Source organism: Medicago truncatula, chromosome 5 (genome assembly GCF_003473485.1).
Source record: "Medicago truncatula cultivar Jemalong A17 chromosome 5, MtrunA17r5.0-ANR, whole genome shotgun sequence".
NCBI lineage: Eukaryota > Viridiplantae > Streptophyta > Magnoliopsida > Fabales > Fabaceae > Medicago > Medicago truncatula.
In genome coordinates, this window is record NC_053046.1 from 15867946 (window position 1) to 15891987 (window position 24042).

General features: G+C 29.4%; 2 protein-coding genes across 2 annotated transcripts; one reads left to right on the plus strand and one right to left on the minus strand.

The window, feature by feature from the left end:
* The first annotated feature begins 4031 nt into the window (after positions 1 to 4031).
* On the plus strand, positions 4032 to 5287 carry LOC11410161 (germin-like protein subfamily 1 member 1). Its single transcript, XM_003613383.4, has one exon. The coding sequence runs from the start codon at positions 4049 to 4051 to the stop codon at positions 4712 to 4714; it is 666 nt and encodes a 221-aa protein (XP_003613431.1). The 5' UTR covers positions 4032 to 4048; the 3' UTR covers positions 4715 to 5287.
* Positions 5288 to 7392: 2105 nt separating this feature from the next.
* On the minus strand, positions 7393 to 9125 carry LOC11414397 (probable galacturonosyltransferase-like 9). Its single transcript, XM_003613384.3, has one exon. The coding sequence runs from the start codon at positions 8937 to 8939 to the stop codon at positions 7710 to 7712; it is 1230 nt and encodes a 409-aa protein (XP_003613432.2). The 5' UTR covers positions 8940 to 9125; the 3' UTR covers positions 7393 to 7709.
* Positions 9126 to 24042: the final 14917 nt, after the last annotated feature.

Sequence of the window (24042 nt, forward strand, 5' to 3'; positions counted from 1 at the left end):
AAATAAAATGCAAAAATGCTAAAAAGAAATAAAATGCAAGAAAATAAAAGAAATGGACTACCGAAGGGACAAAAATCACCGAAGGGACAGAAAAAGAGGGAGAAGAAAAGAATAGCTCGTTAACACAAGCTAAATAGGGAGAAGAGATAAAAGTTCTTTGACAACTCAAGAGAACTTTTGGTGTGTGAAATTGTGTGGAATGAAGGCTCTATTTATAGGTGAGGAGGTTGATGAAAAATGGAAAATTGGTTTAATGGAAATGATGGACAATTATGGTGAATTTTGAAAAAGGAATGTTAAAGTTGACACTTGACTTGAAATTTTTTTAGACCTTGGACATTTTATTTTTGGACCTATTGACACTTTTGTTTTTTTGGACACTAATAAAAATAAAATAAAATAAATCTAATACGAAATAAAATAAAAACAAATTAAACTAAATTATGTAAAGAAAAATAAAATTAAAAGATGGAAAATAAAAATTATTAAATATAAAAAAAGTAACTAATCTTAAAATTAAAATTAATAAAAGATGGAAAGAAAATAAAAAGAGAAAAGCGGGCCCGACTCGGAATCAAAAATGGGGTATTTTAAAATACCTCCCTGCCGAATTTTTTTCACTGAAAAATCAGAGATCGATCAGAGTCAAGTGACATGTGTCAGTGGAACCTTAGGTCAAAAATTGGGGTATGACAATCTCCATAATCAATAATGACCCCTCTAAAAATGAAACCGAACATACACAAAATGAGATTAGGATACCTCAATAGAGGATCACAACAATAAGGCAAAAAATTCAAACCATAAATTAAAAATAAATACAAGAGGTAGTCAACCGGACAAAATAAGATTAAGTACAATTAGTACTTATACCTCAATAGTGGATCACCAACATAAACAAAAATTCCTAGCCTATCTACAAACACATCTAGTGGAAAATTTAACCACTAGTAGAACAAGGAAGGAATCTCCACTTTCTTCCATAAAAACCAACTCTAAGATAAGCTTTTGATCACATCCAACACCTCCTCTACCATTGTAGATTTGGAGTTGAAAATTTGACTGTTTCTCGCCTTCCAAATTGATCACACTATCGTGTGTCAAAATCAATAATAAGTCTTTGACCCTTTTCCTTAACCACCTCAAAAAAAAAATTATAGTAAGACATGTGTATTCTCCCGAAAGCCTCAATATAATCTAACCATTTAAAAATTGGGAATTACTTTTTTCACCTTATGGATTTCCTCGTGCGCTCTATTTTTTCCAAAAATGCCTTTGAGTTTTCGGATTTTATAATCCGAAATGGTGTTTTCTTTTGTTAAAGGGTGAAAAATGAGTAATGGATTTTTCCGGATTTTGTAATTCGGAAACTTCGAAAAATAGGGCGTATTACATGATGTTTCCGGATTAAATAATCCGGAAACCCCCTAAACACCCATTTTCAAGGTAAAACAGTTTGGATTATATAATCTGAACTGTATCAGTACAAATTCTAAACATGTTTGTAACATAGATAGTAATTTTAGGGACAATATTAATCTTCCTAACTCTGGTTCTTTTGTTTTGGGTCATTATTACCTGTTCTTAGTCAAAAATCAGGTTTTCGGACTACTTGATCGGATTGCTCCGAAACTTCCCCAGAAAATCAGAAAAAATTCAAGGACCATAACTCCCTTAGAAGCGACTTCTTATGGGACTTCGCCTCTCAAAATCCAAAATTTCATCGTTTAGACCAATTTTTAATTTTTTTTATTTTTCATATTCTCAGAAAAATCTGAAAAAATTTGCATTAGTTTTATTTGATTTTTAAAATTTTTTGGTGCTATTTTTATATTTTTATGATTTTATTTGACAGGTTTTCAACATTTTTTACTTAGTGTTTTTGTTGTTTTTAATAGTAAAACTCAAAACTACTGAAATGTGAGAGAGTTTGATGGCTAATTATGCATAAGAATTATTCGGATTATAAAATCCAAAATAGTAAACATGAATTCAAATTTTAAAATCCAAAATGCACAAAGACATTTTTAAAAATTTTACAGAACGTGGAACAAGATCATAGGATTGGGAAAAGTAATTCCCTTAAAAATTTCATACCAAATGACACTTGCAAATTGATAAACATATGACATTTCGACTCACAGTCTTCGCCAAGAAAATTGTTCCTTGTTGGAAGTCTTGTTAGAAGCAATTACCAAGAAAATACTATTGACTTTTAAAGATAAGTAAATACTCCAAACTTCCGATCGTTATCAAATTTGAGGGGAAAACTAATACTTAGAGCATCTATAATGATAGTTCTTTAATAAGGACTCCTTAAATGGATCACACGTGACACATCATTTATTTATAATTTTTTAATAAAATTACCTATTAAAGACTCAATAACTCCAATGACAATACACTAATAAGGACTCCAATGAAAAGTACTTAAATATGTTCAACTATCTTTACATGTTACTCCTTTTTACAAGTGGGACCAAGTAGTACACATTTTATTACTCTTTTATGCAAGTGAGACCAAGTAGTACACATTTTATTACTTTTTTAAACGTGGGATCCGTTAGTTACTCAAGAGAAAGATGGTCCTTATATAGTTGTCCGTTTCTTAACAGGGATTCATTTTTTCTTCCTCCAATGGAGGGTTCTTAACGATGAGTGGTCCTTCTTAAGTAAGGACCCTCATTAAAGATGCTCTTATAGTTTAGCATAAATTATTTTGATAACTTAATTGAAATTGACCATGTAATATACGCGAAGTCTGAAAAATTAACCCTGTAATTAAATAATATGTATTCTGAACATGTAATTCGAGATTTTTATTATTTATAACCCTATAATATACGCGAAGTCCAAAAAAGCAATCAAGAGATTGAATTTTTTCATGATTTCTTAGAGGCGAGTTAAGAACGTTAAAATATCGCTTTACACAGAAAAAATTATAAATTTTCGACAAACGACAAATTAATTATGAATTTTTAAAGTGTCAAAAACACAAAAAACAATACAGCGGAAATCTCGACCTATAAATCGAATTTTGAGCTCATTATTTGCAGAGACATCTATAAAAATACATAAAAAGGATCTTTAAAGTTTCATAGCATTTCAAAGTTGTTTAAATTTATTTTGATTTTTCAACCAAAACGTGCAAAATTGAAATTTTGTTCCGCATAAGCGTATACTCACAGGTCAAATTTAGTTCCCAAATTTTGTAGGCATGACTAGAACATGATAAGAACCTTCACAATGAAATTTTGTAGTTTTTAAACGAGCTGCAAATTAATTATAAATTGATTAAGAAATTCATAATTATGAGGGAATAAAAATTCATAATTAATTTATCCCTGGTCGAAGAAATTTAATTTTTTGTGTAAAGCTGTATTTTTTGGTATAATATTTAAGTTAATTGCCTTTTATACATACATATATAATGATTTATTGAAAAACAATGATAAAACCCACAATGACGTGCAAATCTATTTCAGTTCGTGTACTGGTTGATTCCGGAATATACAATCCTGATATTTTTGAAGAAAAAAAAAATAGGGAGCGCGAGGAAATGGATAGAGTGAAAAAAGTAACACTCAAACATCAAATGGTAAAAAAATAAATGGTGTGATGTTAGAACCACATCATACCCCTCACACGAAAAAGTGCATCTAAATACTATCGAGTTTTGAGAATTATTTTAAACCTTTTTAATCTTAGAGATTAAGAGTTTGTCTTCCATTAACCAATTCCTAAAATGTTACTGACTTGATCACAGTAAAAAAAAAAATCACCACTAATCATTTTCAGTAGAATAAAATGTAGACATCATCCCCTTATTGTGTCTAATTCTAACTTGATCACAATTCCTTTAACTTACATTATCAGTTTATTCCATATCCTATGCTCTTAAGCTACTCAATCATCTCATTTCACAATCAACATACCAAGTTGAATTAACATCACCATCCACCACCTGCTCTATTTTTTTCTCTTTACACATGCATATAAATAACTTATCATATGCTTCAAAATCCATATAACACTAGTACATTAAAAAATGAAAACCCAAATCCATTTTCACACCCTTCAACTATTACTATTCACACTCTCTCTCTTTTTGAACCAATGCTTATCTGACCCTGACCCACTTCAAGATTATTGCATTGCAGATAACAAAAACACATTTTTCTTAAATGGTTTACCATGCATTGATCCTAAACAAGCAACTTCATCACATTTTGCAACATCTTCATTATCAAAACCAGGTAACACAACAAACATGTTTGGTTTTAGTGTCACACCAACAAACACTATTAACCTACCTGGGCTTAACACATTGGGCCTAGTTTTAGTTCGTGTCGATATCGCTGGAAATGGGATTGTACCCCCACATTCTCATCCACGGGCCTCAGAAGTTACTACATGTATTAAAGGGCTTTTACTTGTGGGCTTTGTTGATACATCAAATCGTGCATTTACTCAAAATTTGAGCCCAGGTGAATCATTTGTGTTTCCTAAGGGACTTGTGCATTTTTTGTATAATCGTGACTCTAAGCAACCAGCAATTGCAATTTCTGGTCTTAATAGTCAGAATCCAGGGGCACAAATTGCATCAATTGCAACATTTGCTAGTAAACCTTCTATTCCTGATGAAGTTCTTAAGAAGGCTTTTCAAATTAATGGTCAAGAAGTGGATATTATTAGGAAGAAACTTGGTGGTTGATTTGGATGCTGGTGGAGTTTTTTCAATTACTTCACCATTACACTTCATTCTTATATGAACTAATACACTATTTTTTTTGTCCTTGCAAATATAATACTAATTACTTTTGATCTTTGTTGTTTTGTTTTAGTCTCTAAATATTTGGTTATGATTGAATTGATGCATGTGATATATACGACCAATATTTGATTTGAGTTTCTCAAATATGAGTTATATGAGGACTAAAATTAATATTGCGCATATTATAGGAATCAATTTCAACATTATCAAATTTTATAGGGAAAAAACTAAACAACAATGACCAAAAGTAAAATATGGTATTTCTTTTATAAAATTGGGGTCGGGAAATGATGATTAATAATGATGATATTAATAATTATTTTACAACTGTTTTATATAAAACTTGAACTTCGATCTCTTAAAATTATAAAGTCAAACTATTATTATTGAATTGACACCTCATGGATGAAAATATGGTATATTTGCTAGGACTAAACAAAACAAAACAAAAATTCTGGAAATGAAAACAAAATGTGATATTTTACGATAATAAACATGTTTAAAATTGTTCAATTGTCTTTTGAAATTATTATGCTTGGTATCTTAGGTGGGTACATGATGATGTTAGATGTCTATATTTTATTTTTGTAAAAAGAAAGAGACGTCTAAACCGTTGTATTATATATATTTAATTTAATAATCAAAAGTAAAATTAGATGGTTGATCCAACTCTTGTATTGTATTGGCTATTATTGTGGAGTGAAGAAGTAAGCTTATCCTCATCTACCTTTTCTATTGTTCTCTTTCTTTTGTTGGATTGTTTTTGCTTTTAATTTATTGACATAGTTTAAACAGCAGGTACATTTCATTGTTGGGATGATTAAAAAGTCCAATGTCTTTTGGTAACTTTGAAATTCTACCAAACTCAACCCTTGTGAATTATTTAGTTTTTACCAATTCAATAAAATTGTATCCATCACATAATGTGGTCTTGTAAATCTACACAATTGTAAAAAGATGTCTAAAATAAATAATTCTCAATTTCATTAATCCTTTGAAATTAGTTTCATAAACTAAATTTCAACAATCATTTTAAAATTTGGTTAATTTAATGAATCAATTTGTTCAATGTGTACAATTTGAGTACTAAATTGATGCTAGTAATTTAGTATTTATTTTCTGCTCCCAAGTCATTGTTTTGCTCTCATTTTCACTGCAAATAAATTAATAATGAAATTAATATACAACACCATGTGTTGTATTCTTCCATGTAGTTTAGTTCCGTAAGCAATTGTGAAGTTTCAATTGACATAGACATCATAACTGTGCCTCTCATCTAGTCAACTTTTGTAAACATGGAGAGCATACTATGACTTCATATTATACACTTGGCAGCTGGCACACATGTCTCTCTATTGACATGCACAACAAGGCACAATTTTATCATATTATATATATATATATATATATATATATATATATATATATATATATATATATATATATATATATATATATATATATATATATACTATGATACTATAATCAACGTTTTAAAAGTCGAACATACTGTTCAATCGGTTGAATCTTGAATCAGCTTCTACTACGATTCAAAATTATTTTGACGATTTAAGTTTTTTGAATTATGATTAAGAGGTCTCATCGATTTCGTATGCGATTTAATTTTAAAACATTGACTATAATTAATTTAACACAAATTTAGCATTACTCTTCATATTCCTAATCTTCTAAGTATTATTCTAGAGATGCCTTCCTTTGATTCTTATCCAAGTATACATTATATTTGATTACATGACACGTATAGAGAAATTTGGTAGTGAAGGTGCAATTGCAATGATTTAACCATAAGCCTAGAACTTTCCATTTAACATGAACTTTGTGGGGCCTAAAGTAGTTAACAAATGAAAATCACTTGATAAAAGGTAGTATATAGTATACTTCAGTTTCCTAAAGGCAAAGGTAACTAACTATTCGTGACTTAGCACCTACCTAATATACCAATGTAACACTTGAAGTGTTGGCAATCTATAGTTCTATATATTTTTTCACTTTAATCTCTTTTTCTAACTTTATACTTTAAATCATAGTAAATCCGTGATCAATTCAAGTCTCAATCATAACTTGATAAGTGGCAACATGAATCACAAGCACCTTGTTATCTTTTAGTGTTCTTGCCCCCATTTATTCTTTTAGGTGGAAGGAACACATAAAACAAAGTACTCAAACACAACACTGGCACCATTCATTGTTTATTGGTTAGAGATAAGAAAAACAAGCAAACAAAACTGATGGAAACTTATATAGCTGACTCATAAAATGTGTATTTAGTGTTACGATATGTGTATCAGTGTCTAACACGTGTCGGTGTCTACACAAAAGCGACATTATACTTACCTACTTTATCTACATGTGTGTTTCATAGATGTAAACTCGAGCGGAGCAAAAAAGTAAGCAAACAAAACATGGTAGAAACCTAAAACCAACATATTTAGGGTCCACATGACACTAACGTACGTGATTACATTTAATTACTTCAATTTTCTTAAACTATTATCATCGAAGACAACATATTAGTAGTATCAGTATCGCATCTAATGTCGGTACTTAATCAATAAAAATAAGAAAAGCAAGCAAACAAAAGTTGATGAAAAGAAAACTTAATCAAAATAAAAAGCAAAGAAATAGCTGTCTATCATTCTGCAAATTGTCTGGCACATACAATCAATGGTGTCCCCATACAACAGAACTTTACCCACCCACCAAAATTGTTCCAAATAATGGAACCCCCCATCAGAAAAAAGAATCAAATTTCACATGTAAATCACAAGAATTAACCAAAAAAAAACCATTCTACATAAAGAATGATAAAATAAAAGATTGAAAAAACAATCTGTACATAACCTAAGTAAAAAAAACAAAAAATGAATCATAAATTCCTAATCAACAACAACAACAACAAAATTACCATCACTAATCACAAGAAATCATGAGCATAACCAACCAAAATTGAAGAAGAAAAACTCCAATTTTGAATCTCTTGATCTTTATCTCCACCACCATGAACCATCAAATGATTTCTTGGCTTGTATAGATCATAAGGCTCCCAAAGTGAATCTAAAGGACAAGCTTTTTTCTCATCAAGCCTAACCCAAGGTTTTCCTTTTCCACTCCAATGCAATAAACTAACAGGACCAGGATGCAAAGATCTACAAACACCATTCAAATTATCACCACCAAGTCCATGTTGATTCCATCTATGATCAATAGCTTCAACATTTCCTGCAAAAACAAGTAAAAAAGGTGGCAATGAACCTAGCTCATAGATTCTTCTCTTCTTTTGTAACTCCATCCAGTTTTCAATCTTTCTTCTATAGTTACCTTCTCTCCATTTCATCAAATCCATTACCATTACACCAGTGTTGAAATAACAAGCTTTTCTTGCTTTAAAGACTCTTGAGAGTAAAGGGTCATTCCAAAACTCATCTGTGAAGTATTTGGTGAAATTTGCATGACAATATTCTGGTGCACCAATGACTTTTTTTGCGTCCATTTTTACACTCCAAAGCTTTGAAATATCATCAACAACTACTATATCTGAATCAAGATAGATTACACGTTCAACACATGTATCAAGCATGTCACCAAGATAGTTTCTTGCATAGTTTAATGGGTTTTCAAGGGCTAAACGAATGGAAGATGAGATAAGGTTGATAACAGTGTCTTCACGAAAAATGTAAACTTTAAAGTTTAGCGACGGAAAAACAGACGCTACTAAACGAGTTAGCGTCCGTGGTGTAGTTGGGTCGAATTCAGCGGAGATGAAATGGAAAAAGATATTTTCCGGGCAGGAAGAGTGGCGGAGTACGGAGTGGACAGCGGCGATGGAGCCACGGAGATAACCGGAGTCGAGGGTCATTGCTATGTGGACTAAAGAAGGGTCACATGATGAAGGGAATAAGGTTTTGGATTTTTGTTTCGGACAACCTGCTCCGTTTCGATACTCGGGTGCCTCAGAGAAAGCACCCGAGAAACGAAACGGAGTAGGTGAGTGCTCTGCGGTGTTGGTTGTTGGGAAAGAACGGATTCCAAGGCAGAATGGTTGGAAGATTGAACAAAGAAGAATGAGAGATGAAACAACAACGGTTAAACGTAAAGGAAGCATTGAGAACGGTTTTTTCTTGTTCTTTGAAAAACAAGATTTCATAAGAAGAGTGAAAGAACTAGAAATAGTGTTTGCATCTTTTTCTGTTTTTATGTTTTAGGTGATTAAGGGTGTGTTTGGGTTTTTGAGAGATTATAGAAAAAGTGATTATGGGTTCTCTGGAACTTATGGGGTAGGGAGAAGTTCCAGAGAGGAAAGAGAGAGAGGCAGCTGGAGTTTGAGAGAAATGTATGACCTACTTATATGTGAGGACATGAGATTCATTCATTTCATCATCAATGTCTATCTTTTTCTCTCTCTCTAACTCTGTTTTTTTTTGTTTTGTTCATTTTTTTCTTTTATTTTTTAGTAAAATTATCACTTTTTTATTTTGGTTGATAAGTTATCACTTTCTTTTATTTTGGTAAATGTGATTTTGTAATAAATAAATAATAATTGTTATTATGGTTTTTCTATTTGCATTTTTCTTTAACTTGTATGAAATAATCAAATTGGTGGAGATAATATATAGGGAAATGTTAACAAATACCCTCAAGATACTTGATAAGAAGACTAAAGAAGAAATGTTGTCTTAGAAATGGTGCATTCAATGCATTTAAATTTTAAAATGTAACTTTTTCTACTTAAAATTCATCAATTATTTCTATTTGTGTATTCTTAACAAATGCTCTGGAGGCACTTGATAACAAGACCCTAATATATACTCACTCCGTTTCAAAATATAAGTAAATTTTACTTTTTAGGTTCATTCAATTAATGATGTATGTGGTCTATATTATAAACCACATACATCATTAATTGAATGAACCTAAAAAGTAAAATTTGCTTATATTTTGAAACGGAGGAAGTAAGTATTAAAATATCTCCATTACTTATTTAACATTCTTTTTTTTGATAATTTTTTTAGTAGTCTTAAATTATATTTAATCTCTCTAACAAGTTTCCAAATACATTTTTTAAAAGAAAATTTCCAAATACATTTATAATATATTTATTTATTAATATTACTCTACATTTTTATGCAAATTTAATTTACCATTTAACTGAACTTAAAATTATTAGAGTCTTCTTCTCATCATAAAATTTGTTAAATTATAAGGAAAATGTTAACTAATGACACTGGTTAAGGAAGCAAATATAGTAACTTTTGTATTGGAAGTTGTGTAATCAATTTTTCAAAAATTAATTCAAATTTTCCTTTTTTGAATTCCTTAACCAATACCCCTGAAGCACCGATTAATAGGATTCAAATTATAACTCAAACAACAAATACACCATTTCATCAATTTATCTTAGGATATAAAAAGTGATTTCATCAATTTATCTTAGGATATAAACAGTGAGCATTGACCGTGACGATACATAAACAAGTTTTTTTGTTTTATTTTATACTCCTCCATTTTTAAATATAAGTAAAATTAACTTTTTAGGTTCATTCAATTAATGATGTATGTGGTTTATATTATGGACCACATACATCATTAATTGAATGAACCTAAAAAGTCAATTTTATTTATATTTAAAAACGGAGGAAATATTTCTTAAGATAGAGAAATGTTAACCAATACCTCCGGGACACCGGTTAAGGAATTAGAAAAGGAAATATTTTTTTGCAAATCATGTCTTTTCTTTTTCTACTTTTAATTTTTTAACCGTTGCATCAGGACACCGGTCAACAAAACCCCGTAAGTTACTCCCTCCGTCTCTATAGATAAGCCCTATTTAACTTTATTTTTGTCCCTAAATGTAAACCTCTTTCAAATTACTAGATGCATTTATTATTTTTTTCTTAAAGATACCCCTAATTAATACTACTAACTTATTTTTTCACTCGAGTTTGTTGGTTAATAATATTTTGCCGATTCAATTTTTTTTTAATAAACATATAAATAAAGGGTAATTTGGTAATATTAATACACAAAACAGACACATTAATTACACCGACAACCTTTCTTAAGAAATGTGAAAAAAGGCAATGAATGTCTACATTAAAGGACGGAAGGAGTAATATTTTAGATGTTACACTTAAAATGCAATTGAATTTACTATTTCGGATTAATATGTCCTTGGTTGCATACAAAATTTCAAGAATATAAAAAATTGAAACCAAGGAAATAAATTGAGATAATGATATTTAGAAAGAAATTGGATATTTACTTTTTTTTTTTTTTTTTTTTTGTATTTTTACTCTTAAAATTTGGTGGAAAGTTTTTCTTTCTCTCTTGTTTCTCATTGCCAAACAAAAAGACAGGGAACGTGTCCAGTTTTAACATATTTGCTTAGACCGCTCTTAAGTAAGGAATTTTCTTTTGCTTTTTCTTTCAATCCTCTTTTGTACGTTTCTTTTTGTTAATATCTTTCATTTTCACTCAAAAATAAAAATATCTTTCATCATTAATGGATTTATTATTTATGTACTTTCTTTTTCTTAACGCGTGTTTTAAATTGGATACGTAGTTAAACCGTGTGTGGTACTAGTACTACTTTACCACTAATAGCACTTTAGGAAAAATTAAATACTTGGTAATTTTGTACAAGTAATAAATGATACCAATGAAGAGTTATGAAGCTTTTGGTAAAGTTGGGTGAAGGGTTAAAACTTTCCATAGATGAAGATACATCCATAAGAAAAGTGGAACATGTCGATACGTAAGGAATAGTTTTGGGAAAATCACTTTTTGTGTATGTGCTCGAATTGAATTCCAATTCTAAGGTGGAGTGCCAAACATGTATACAATGCAAATTTTGGTACATATAACCGATATTCTAAAAGTCATGGCTAGCATTAGAGATTGAATGGATGAGACTCTCTTGTAACGGTTAAGTTGGTTTAATCGGTTCAGTCGCAATTAAACCGGATAGTAAATAGATTATGTGAATAAGTACTGAATTTGGTCGTATTTATAAGTAAAAAGTAATTTTTCAGAATTTATTCGTAAATGTTTACTGTTTCATGGCATCAGTTAACATGACTAATGTGATAATGTAGTTGAGAGTAAACTAGCTAATGAGTTAGTTAACTACAAAGGTCTTTATTATTACAATCTAACTTAGTTTCTACTACCTCCGGTCCTATTTATAAGAAAAAGTTAATTTTTTAGATTCATTCAATAATTAATGTATCTAGCCTAGAAATAGACCAAATACATCAACTATTCAATGAATCAAAAAAGTAAATTGTTTCTTATATATAGGACCTGAGGGAGTATAATATTTTGTGACATGAGTTGTAACACAATAACTATAAGTATGACAGCTATGAAACAGTTGACCAAGTTTTTGGTTTCAAATTCCAAGTTTTCTTAATTAGGAGTAAATTGCAATGGCATTTCTACGTTGGGGTGGGAGATGGAATTATAGGAAACGGTGCAATGTTAAAGAGTTTTAATGATCATCATAAATTTATGGTTGGCATATGTAAATGAAGAGAGAACACAGAAGTTCTTTGCTATGGTAGGTAGTACTACAAAAGAAACCAAAATATGAATGTGGTCACAAAGTCTTCTTATCAGCAATAAAAGTGCTTCTACTCCCCTATTTATGATCTCGAAAACTCCTGTCTTTATTAGTAGGAAAATGATTGACTTTTTATTTTATTTAAGAAAGCCAAAATAAATTACACATTGAAACAAAGGAGCTCCAAATCTATAGGGAGAAAACTGGAAATGATCTAAGAAGCAATCAAATGCTACTAAAAGTTGTGCAAAACACAAACAAATTATCTACACTTTCTTCTTTACCATATCCACTCGAATAAAGATCTATGTTAAACAACATAATTCCACGTTTAATTGATTTATCTTTTATCCGCAAATCGTTTAGTAACAACTGCCACACATGAAAAAATTAACTTTTTAGATGCATTGAATACTTGATATATCTGATCTATAATATAGACCATATACATCAGTTATTCAATAATCCTAAAAAATAAATTGTATAGTTGATGTGTTTGATATGAATCTATTAAAAATAGCTTAAAAATTGACGGTAACAATTTTTTTTTATAAAACATAAATTTTATAATAAGAAAATATAGAACAAATATACTTCATCCGTCTCAAATTAATTGACTTACATGATCACTTCACACACATTAAAAAAAAATATACAAGTAAAAGGGAGATTAATATTTTTACTAATTACGTTTATCATGTATTATGTGTGTATTTATTAGGCTTAAATATGGAAATGGTCCTTACAAATATTTGGCGTTTTGGTTTTAGTCCCTATAAAAATATATTTTTGGTTTTAGTCTCTGCAAATATAGAATATTTGGTTTTGGTCCTTGGTATTTTGTTTTAATCCTTGTAAAATCATTTCATATTGAAATTGGTCCTTATAATATTCATTTTAGTCCTCATTTGGAAGGACTAAAATCAAATATTCTACATATTACAAGGACCAAATTCAATATAAATCAATTTTACAAGAACTTAAACAAAATACCAAGGACCAAAACCAAATTTTTTATATTTGCAGGGACTAAAATCAAAAAATTATTTTTACAGGGACTAAAATCAAAATGTATTTGCAGGGACTATTTTCACATTTAAGCCTATTTATTATTATCATAAATGCAAAGTCATAGATATTGTATTGAGAGTAGTGTAAATACTCCCTTCGTCTCAAAGTAATTGACTTAGTTGATCAATTCACACATGTTAAACTATTTGGGTGTTTAAGGATTTTCTATACAACAAAGCTTCCATTGGGCCAATTACTCGACCATATTAAACTTCATTATTGGTGTTGTTCTAAATCGCATAATTCTCATAATTTTTGCTATTATCACTTTTAGAAAATATGAGAGAGAATATTTGTCTTGCTTTTTCATTGAACTATCATGTGTGTGTAGACACACAAGCTTGTCTTGGCGACTAAACTATAGCCTATCTTGACTACCAAGCTATTGTTTAATATAAAAGATATTGTTATATTCTAAATTAGATATTCTAATAATCACGTATGTTTAATCCGTTAGTCCGTCTTAATTTTTGTATTTTGTAATTTTTCGTTTTTTCTCTCTTTTGACTAACTGTCTAACGAGGCTTGTTTTGTCAACTTTTATTCCTTTTGAGGCACTAGTGCCTCAAACGGAGGTTTTATCTATTATGTCTTTTGACTTCTTCCCAAAAAAATTACTATCATTTTGAACTAGTAAATATTGATTACATTGAAAATTGACTATTCTCTTGACCATTAAAAAGAATAGAAAAAATCGAAAACAAATACAAACAACTTCAACCACCACATAGCACTAATGAAGTGCCAAATATCTAAGCAAGCAATAAAAAGAACATTATTCAATATGCACGATGATGGGTAAGAGGTACTTTTATATACAGCAATTTTAGTGACAGGGTTTCCACCACTTACATGAAAGAAATCTGTGCCAGTTCACATATAATAATTTCAAAAAGTCCAAAGAAAATTCAATCTCAAAAAGAGAGAAATTGAATCATTTCTATTTTCATGGCAGCTAAGCAGTATGGGAATTTAGTAGTAAGCATTTAGATGTTCAAAATAAAATAAGATCATTATAAATTTAGAATGAAGATGCATGTGTTGCCACCATACCGAAAATCGTTCAAAATTTTAATTATCAAGTACAAATAAAAGGTCCTTTGCATGATCAATGTTGATTCATAAAAAAACAAGAGAAAAACAATAATCTTTCTCATATTTCTGATCAGTTTTTACAGTTTGGTAATTTATTAGACTTCTCACATACTACTCTCTAATGCTTATGTTTTGGTTTGTAAGTATTGGGTTATTTGAAAAGAAACGAATAGCTGGATCTTTTAGAGTAAAGAAAGTTCTTGTTTTTTTTTTTGAAAATTTGGTATTCGATTCAAGAATCGACTAATTCGAGGGGATCAATTCCACCGCAATTGATTAATCCGAGGGGATCAATCTCACCGCCCACTTGCGGGGGTCCCGTTTAAAGTCAGAGCAAGCTATGTATGGACTTAGCCCACCGAAATTGACATCAGAGGAAATCGAACCTGAGACCTCTGGAGGAGCAAACTCCAAGATCCCAAGCCAACCACTAAGCCAACCCTAAATGAATTAGAGTAAAGAAAGTTCTCTTTCACACCTTTTGGAGAAAATTAAGTTAATTTATTTTTTGGTGGCTAAGGCTAATTTTGCTAATTTTATTATCAATATGCTGGTGGCTATACCCTCTTATGTGTTTGGATATTGGCTATACCCTTTTGCCGAAAAGATTGTCTTTTGTTAGTAGTATCTCATTTTAATCTCTTCAAGAAAAAAGGAAAAAAAACAATAAAATCAAATCATATATAACATGTTTCAATATTGTACGGTGTCCGTTTATATTTTTGTAGTCCAAATAACATTTTTCAAAAATAAAATAAAATTGAGGTTGGTTTACTATTATTTTTATTCTTTTGAAGGATCTTTACTATTATTTTGTTTTATTTCTTTATTTGTGAATCTCTTGATTCAGCGTCATAATAAAGATATAATAAAAAAAAGTAACATTGATATTTCATTAATAGGATAAAGTAATACTATATAACTCAAGACAATTTTTTTTATCAAAGCGACATATATGGTATTAGTCTGTTTTCTTTCTCTAGCTCTCAATTTTAAAAACAAAAAATAACATTAGTTTCTACTTCAAACAACTGCACCGATCATTGTTAAAATTTTGAAATATTCTGAAACATGAATCTATGATAGATTATATAAGATAATTCTCCAAAACATAATTAGACACCAAATTTATAAAAAGAAAAAAAAGGTAATAATATTCTTTGCTTCCAGCTGTGAGTAGCCATGATATAGACATTGCTTAGTTGGCAAAGCCCCACAATCCAAATGCCTACACATCCCATCCCATGTGACCACGTGCATCCCTAATTCTGTACTATTGAACTTTCCAAATATTATTTCAATTCCAATTCTAAACTTTCAGGAATTTATTAATTATTTTTGGAATATTCTAGTGCTAGTTTACGACTTATTTTGATTTTCAAATTTCCCTGTATATTTACAAAAAATAATGATAATAATCTCAACGGTTGTTTCCATTATTAGTCCCTGTTATGTTTCTCATTTTAATTAATTATATAAATATTTCGTTTTCAAGAGGTATTAGTCTTTGGCGTTTCCATTATTTATGTGAACGCTGTGATTTAAGAATCACAAATTGAATTATTGATGTTCAACAATATCTAACTTTGTTAATAAGTCATTCAATAAAGATAATGATTGTCCATCATTGTATAAAACACAAGACCTTTCATTTATACCATCTACAATGGTTTTTTCTTTCCACATCATTTAACATCCACTTTTTCAATTTCCAACAATCGACATTATTTTCTCTCTCTTATTCAACATTCATTCAACTTTTACCCTCTTCAATAATTTTTCATTCAACACTCTACCCCACCACTTTTTATTTCATATTCTTATTTAATTTTATATTTTTGTTTCTATAATTATATAAAATTACAATTATCGATTATAATTAAACTAAAATAGTAAACACTTAACAATTTATTTTTTAGTTTTTTCGTAAAAACAAAATTAATTTAAATAATTTATTTTTATTTTCTTAAATAATTAGAAGAATTCTAGGTGTTGAAATGATTATTATTGAAATCCATTTCACTAAAAAGAAGTTTAAAACTTCAAAAGAAAATCTAATAAAAGGATAATAATAAGATTATTGGTTTTTTTTTATGTGTCCAAATCAAATGAATCAAGTCTCTATTTATAGACAAAAAAAAAATCATGAATTTTGGTTAAAATATTTTTACAAAAAAATTAGTTTGAAATGAAATAATTGAGTTCAAATTATTAAGAAGAGAAAAATTCAGAATCAGCCACGTGTCACTCATTATCCACTCAACATTCTTCTCTCTCATCTGCCTGGAAGCTCACTCGCCCCTGCCGGAGAGTGTATCACACGCGCCTGTTTTCACAAACCAAAACGCGCCACGTGTCCCTATGGTCTAGGGCTTTGACTATGTTGAACTCATTCAACACCTCTCTCCTCTACATCATTTTCCCCCTACTTTCAACACTCCGTTGGAAAGATCCCAAATGTTAAATGATGCTTTCAACACCTCCATTGCACTTAACAATACATACAATGAAGACTCCGATGGAAGGGGACTAGCTAATGTTTTCCAACAAAAAGAAAATATAATATGTATATAATTCATACATGACGAGTAAATGATGTCGGTAATATCGATACATCTAATTACCATAAAGAAATATTATAGATACATCTGGTTGAATGGGTTGTGAGTACCAAATTATTCATAAACGTGTCTTTGCCGTAAGGGTTTTGTTGTTGTTTTCTTTTATGGTAAATTTTGTTATTCACTTTTCTTTTTATTCTTCAAGCAACGTATTTATACCGTTATACATTTGCATCTACTTATATATATTGGGATGGGATTTTGCTTTGCAATTTGCTAACAAATGAGAGAATAATATATTCCTATAATCGTTGACCTAATGTGAAATCTAGGGCTTTCTCATATAAATGTAGTCGCACTCCACTTTTTGCTGCGTGTATAAAGCGCAGTAAAGTGCACATACGGTAACAACATAGGAAATGTTGTTATTCCAAAGTCCTAATGGACGAGGAGAGGACTCAACTAACAAGTAAGGGAAACTCCACTATAAATCATCTTTAGACCACCGATTTCATGCTATAAGAAATTATCTTAAGTAAATATCCTTTGAAAGCATCAAGAGATTGTGGGTTTGAATCTCATCAAAACTGTTTTTTTTTAATACAATTTTTAAAAGTAAAAGATAAAACATGTAAAAAAAAAGACTAGGCAGTGTTGAAACCGCGACCTTTCCCAGTTCATGGCATCCCTTACCACTACAACAACTAAATTGTTATTGAAATCATACACCTAATATAGTATATAAGGAAAATCTAGGGGATGCCATGGCACCTGCCTGCCCCTTAGAAGATCCGCCACTGGGGAAGAGAGTAGAAGACTTTGGAAAAAAGAATTGAGCAAGTGGAAGAAATAGAGAAAAATGGGAGGGAAAGGCTTTGGAGGGTTAACTTTTCTTCATAATACTATACTCTCCTCATTTGAGAGAACTAAAAAATTGTTGTGGAGGAGAGTTTTGGGGGTTTTTGGAGGGTTTATACGAATTCTTTAAATTTAATCTATGTTGTTATATTATTTTTAAAATTAAAAATATAGTAATCATATGCATTAATTTATATTCTCTAAAAAAAACAACTCTTTTAAATTCTTTGAAAGATTTTCTTTATTTTTCCTCATATTTTTCACACCTCAAAGTCTTCCCTTTCTCGCCCCATCAAACTTGCAAACAAAGTCTAAAAATCTATTATTTTTTTTTAAAAAAAAGTCTTGATAATCCGAGTTTAGTCTGAGGTACATACTTACAACAAAATATTCAATTTAAAAATTAAACTCAATTCTTCGGATACACTTATGTTCTCATATATAGGGTATTTTTTATTTTTTTTAAGATCAACAAATTAAATTATCCTCTTGTTCTTTTTTGACTATATAGGGTTACACCTTCTATACCATAATATGTGTATACTTTGTTATCAATTTTCTACTAAGTTATTTTAAAAAAATTAAGGTTTGATTAACTAAAACTTAGATGTTGTAACTGATAAAAAATATTGTGTAGGTTTTTCTATTTTTCATTTTGAATAAATATATTACAACAATTTTTTCTATAAAAACTATTTTTTATAATTATATCAAAAAATAAAAGTGTGTGTAACTTAAGTAATTAAATACGATTAAAATTAATTAAGAGTATAGCTTTTTTTTAGTTACGATGAAATTTGATTTTAAATATAAGCCTTGCAATTATAGGTTTTTTTTAGTTTCAATAAGTTTTCTTTTGTTTGAATTTACCGTTTGGTCAGACTTTTTTTCGGTCTAAAAGCTACAAGTGTAGTTGCCTAAAAAAATTATACTTATATATAATTTACACATTTGTATTGTAACAAACTATGTATATCTTTTTCTTATTAAAAAAACTAAACATATCTTTTTCAATGACACCAGCAATGTAACAAATATAATATTATCTAATATAAATTCTTATTTTTTTGACTAACACTAAAAATATGGTATTCTTATAACAAAATTTGTTATAGAGTATAATTGGAAAAGAAAAAACCAATTATTCTCATTATATATACACACATATACATATTATAGATATATTCTGCAGTTCCACAATTCTTTTCACCGAGGCACCTTGCGAATACCCTCTTGCCAAAATCAATCAGGTTGTTTCTTTTCATTGTTTTGTTAATTTAACTATTTATTTTATAACATTCTTTTTTCAATTGCTCATAGTTGATACCTATTAGATGTATATTATTGTATTGTATAATAATTAGATTGTTCCATGCATGTTTTATTTTTTAATCCGCTTACTCTATTATCTATATATTATTATATAAATGCAGCTATGACTACCAAAGAAAATATTTCTTCTAAATCTGAAAATTTAGAAAAAGCAAAGTGGAACAACCATGCACATTCTTCATTGAGAAATGTCATTGAAAGAACAATTGGAGTTTGAAAAAAAAAGGTGGCATATCTTATGTGATATGCGACCATTTTCACTAATCAAATAACAAAAGATCATAGTTGCAACAACAACACTCCACAACTTTATTCAAATGTGTAGAGTTGAAGATGAAGAGTTTAATAAATGTGATGTTATCTCTGAATATATGATTGAGCGTGACGAAGAAAACAATATAAATGAAGAAATCAGTTCATATAATCCAGGAAGAGTGCAAGATGGAGGCTACATGAATAAAGTTAGAAATCAAATAGGAGTTGCGTTGATGGAGAATAGAAATGTTTGAGTTTGTGATGATTTATGTCTTTTTTTTAAAAAAAAAAAAAAAAAAGATGATTATTGTTTTTAATTTTTCAAACTACTTTGATATTATTTATGTTATTATTTGAGCCTCCTTAAATTATTTCTCCTATTCAAATATTTAACAAGTCCTTTATATGATGATACAAATTTGTATTCATGTTACACAAAATAAACATCATTGAGTAAATATAGTATTGGTAAAAATATATCTTTTATATTTTACACATTTTTTTATTTATTATGTTAATTCATAATGAATTCAAAGTTTTTTTATTTATAGACAATGCATAAATATATGTAAGGTCCCGGGTTCGAACCTCATATACCACCAAAAAAAAAAAGATTCAAAGATTTGTACAATATTTTGCCAAACAGCTTTTAACTCAAAAATAATTTTAGAACTAAAAAAAAAATAAAGAAACCAAACAGCTTTAGCCTTTTTTTTAAAGAGCTTTATTTTAACTTTGTTTTAAAGTGACTTTTAGACCGAAAAAAAGTCTGGTCAAACGGTACCTTTATACATTCTAAAAAAGTACTTTTTTTCGAAAGTACTTTATTGATATTGTGTTTGGCCTAGCTCCTCCTTAAAAATGTATAGAAAAGCTGGAAAAAAAAGCCGGGTCAAACGGTACTTAGTATCGACAAATTAAAAAATTATTCTTTTTATTCTCCGACCTCATGTGTGGTCTAATAAAATCATGTCATGTGTTCCAAAAACTAACATCATGGACTAAAAAAATAGATTTCAATTTTATTTTCAAGGGTTAAATCCAAACAAAAAGCTTACAATGACTAAAACAAAACACAATAAAATCATATTTAAACCGAAAATTTGATTTGATGACTACGCACGAAGATTTCAAATTGTCAATTTTGGTATTCCTTCATTTTCTTTCTTCATCGCAAGTTTCTTTCAATTTAACCAATTAATTCCTTTCCTCATATCTCTATTTGATCCCCATAAAAAATATGCTTAAACGACATGATGGAATTGCTTTTGGATATAGTGCTGGCATGAACAAAAATAGGAGAATTGAACAATTCTGCCACAAATAAGAGCTGTTTGCAAACATTCAATTGGCCCGTGACAGTTTCAAGTTTCAACGCACACCCAACTTGAACTTAAAAAAAATAAATTAAATGATATTAAACATAGTTTATAAACATGGTTTAGAGAAATATTATTTTAATATATCTTTTTTTATCACTGAGTCCTTTTTCATAGATGCATATATATATATTACACAGTACATACATTTTTTAAATATACTTGTGAAAATGGAAAGAGTGTCATTGATTATAATAACAAAGTACTCCACAGAGTAGTATTATCCTAGAAAGAGGAAAGAAATTCTTAAATTACAATTAATTTCAATAATTAGAAATTCTAAATTGGTATTGGGTGGTGTTTGAGATCCGGAGACCCCCCAAGTTGACATAAAATAATGTGGCTAATGATTAATATAAGTTTAGTTTTTCAATGCCTTGTTTGGCAATCAGTGAATTATACCTTATAATATAAGCCAAGGTTATGTAAAGTTCGAACAAGCTGATCTTGTAGTTAAGTAGTTTAATTAAAAAACAAGGATGCTCGTTTTTTCACAATTGGCTCTTAAACCAAACAGAACAAACTGTCTCTTACCAACTCTGCAAACAAAATACATATTGTTATTTAAAAAGGGTTGAAAAATGTGGCAAGTTTAACTGCACATGGAAGTTGATATAGCAGGTAATCCAATATAATTAGCACTTTCTTAAGAAAAAGGAGTGGGGGAAGGTTGTGAGGGATTTATTTGGTACTATTCAATTTAAAGAGTAGGATTTACTATTATTCAATCTAAAATTAAGGTTTAATTATCCTAACACACATGATGCCTTGGTAGACAGAACAAAAGAGTCCACAAGTTTTTTTTTTTTTTAAGGAAAAGAGTCCACAAGTTTAACTCAAATGATAAAAATGTTAAAATTGTTAGGTGAAACGATAAGATTGAGACTTAAATTCCAATTCTTCCATTTACTTGTGTCTGTTTTAATGATTATTATCGTTTCGTCTGTATACCAACAAAAAAGAACAAAAGACGAATTGAGCTTAGTAAAAAGGATAAACACAAGTGGAGAGAAGTTAGAAAAGGTGCATTTTAATGTCCATTTAGGTTATTAACACATCTATCACTTATATAATTGATAGCGTGTTTGCATGGACTAATTGAAATTTTTAGGGAAATTTAAGTTTTTTAGGTTAAATATGTTTTTAGTCCTTATATTTTGTGTTTTTTTGGAAGAATAGTCTCTATATTTCATTAAATGTTTTTAAAACTCACATTTTATCTCGGTTATTAAAATTAGTCATTGTTGTTAATTCTTTAACAGAATGCTGATGTGGCAGTTAGTGGGTTCCAATTATTTTAGGATTAAATATGTTTTTGATCCCTACATTTTGCGTGACTTTGAAGAATAGTCCTTACATTTGAAGAATAGTCCTTACTTTTAAAGATTTTTTTTTGTCAAGTAGCCTAGTGGTTAAAATTCACCTTATAAGGTGAATAAGTGGGGTGTTTGGGGTTCAAACCTCATCCCCTACATATAATAATACATTGTCCTACCAACTAAGTTATGCTTACGAGACTTTTAAAGAATTATTTTAATAAATGCTTTTGGTAGGAGACACATTTTATGAAGGTGTCTTTTAGCAAATTAATCTATGAGTATTTGCTAAAAGACACCAACTAATTTTTATAAAAGTGTCTTTTAACAAAATTATAACTAAAAAGTAAAAATCACACCTTGAGGTGTGTTGCTAAAAAACATCTTTATGAATAGCTTCCAGCAAAATCCACATATATATATATATATATGGAAAATTAATATTGAAAATTTCATCTCAAATACATTTACACATTTGATTATTTAAAAGTCATGAAAGAAACTCTTCTTATAATATAATTTTCTATTTAGTGGGGGGTAATGTAATATTTTAAGAGGAACAATAATTAAAATATCAAATACTTAACCGATATAATATAAACAATAGCAAGGACAGTTGGCTACAATCCACAAGAAGTAGATACGTCCTTGTTCAAATGACATTTAAAAAGAAATGGAATAAATATTAATTCATCTAATAATTTAAAAGGGATTGGCATTTAGAGAAATTTTATTTTCCTAGGGGAGAGCATTCATTTTGTATGAGAATACATTGGATACTCTGAATGTCGGTATAGCATAGCTTACGGTCCGTCTACAGAGTCATCTACGGTGGATTTGTCTTCATCTGAGTTGGACATTAGATGCTGCCACGTCGGAATACAATATTCGAAAAAATATTATAGAATGTGGTGGACCCTGTCTCTTTCAGAGGTGGTCCATGCAGCTGTAAAAATTAAGAAAATAAATTATCAGAAGATTCGAAAATGCAAAGACTATAGAAGCTATGCATCATACGGTCCAAAAATACCCGTGAAACGCAGAGATGACTTCATTATTTGCTATACCTATAACGCATGTTGCATATTATGACTCCATTTGCTTGTTTGCTACCTATAAAGCTTCATTTCTACTTTCTAATTTAGAAAGCATGAACATGTGATATAACTTTTATCCTTGAATGCAATGTTAATGTTAATCAACAATTTACTTGTACAATGTAGAATTGACCACTTTTAAATTACCTCATAGTATTTTATGAACAAAATGGTGTTCCAAACAATTTTGTACTTAACGTACTCTTGAATCCAAAAGAGTGTGTGCAAATGCTTCCGTCATGAATTTACAAGTGGCTGGCTACATTGTTCGAGTTTGGTACTATAAAGGCTGATCAACGTGGCCTGGAGGTTACGACAGAAAAGTACAAAAATGAGTAGTTGTGTACTTCACTTTGATTGAACTTTGAAGGATTGAGATTTTCTTATGTCTTCAAACAAAGAGAAAAGAAGCAAAAAAGAAATAAAGACATTATAGATTATGTGGTGATGATGAAAAGCAGACCAAGAGAATTTGTATAGATGTTTATTTATATTTTTAAAAACTTATTTGGCTGTAGAAATGATGAAATTCAAGTTTATAATGATTTATTGAGAGAGTGAGTGGTGAAAATAATTTTGAAAGAATGGTTATTTGAACATAAAAAGTTCAGCATTGTATTCTAAACCATAGTAACATTTATAACTATTTATATGCTTAGAAGAGAAGGAAAAAAAAATTGAGTTAGTTTAGTGGAAGGAGGTAGACTTTCACAATATGTCGATGA

Excerpts from the sequence above, each read along its gene's own strand:
- LOC11414397 (XM_003613384.3), bottom strand. The coding sequence starts at position 8,939 with ATGAAATCTTGTTTTTCAAAGAACAAGAAAAAACCGTTCTCAATGCTT.
- LOC11410161 (XM_003613383.4), top strand. The coding sequence starts at position 4,049 with ATGAAAACCCAAATCCATTTTCACACCCTTCAACTATTACTATTCACA.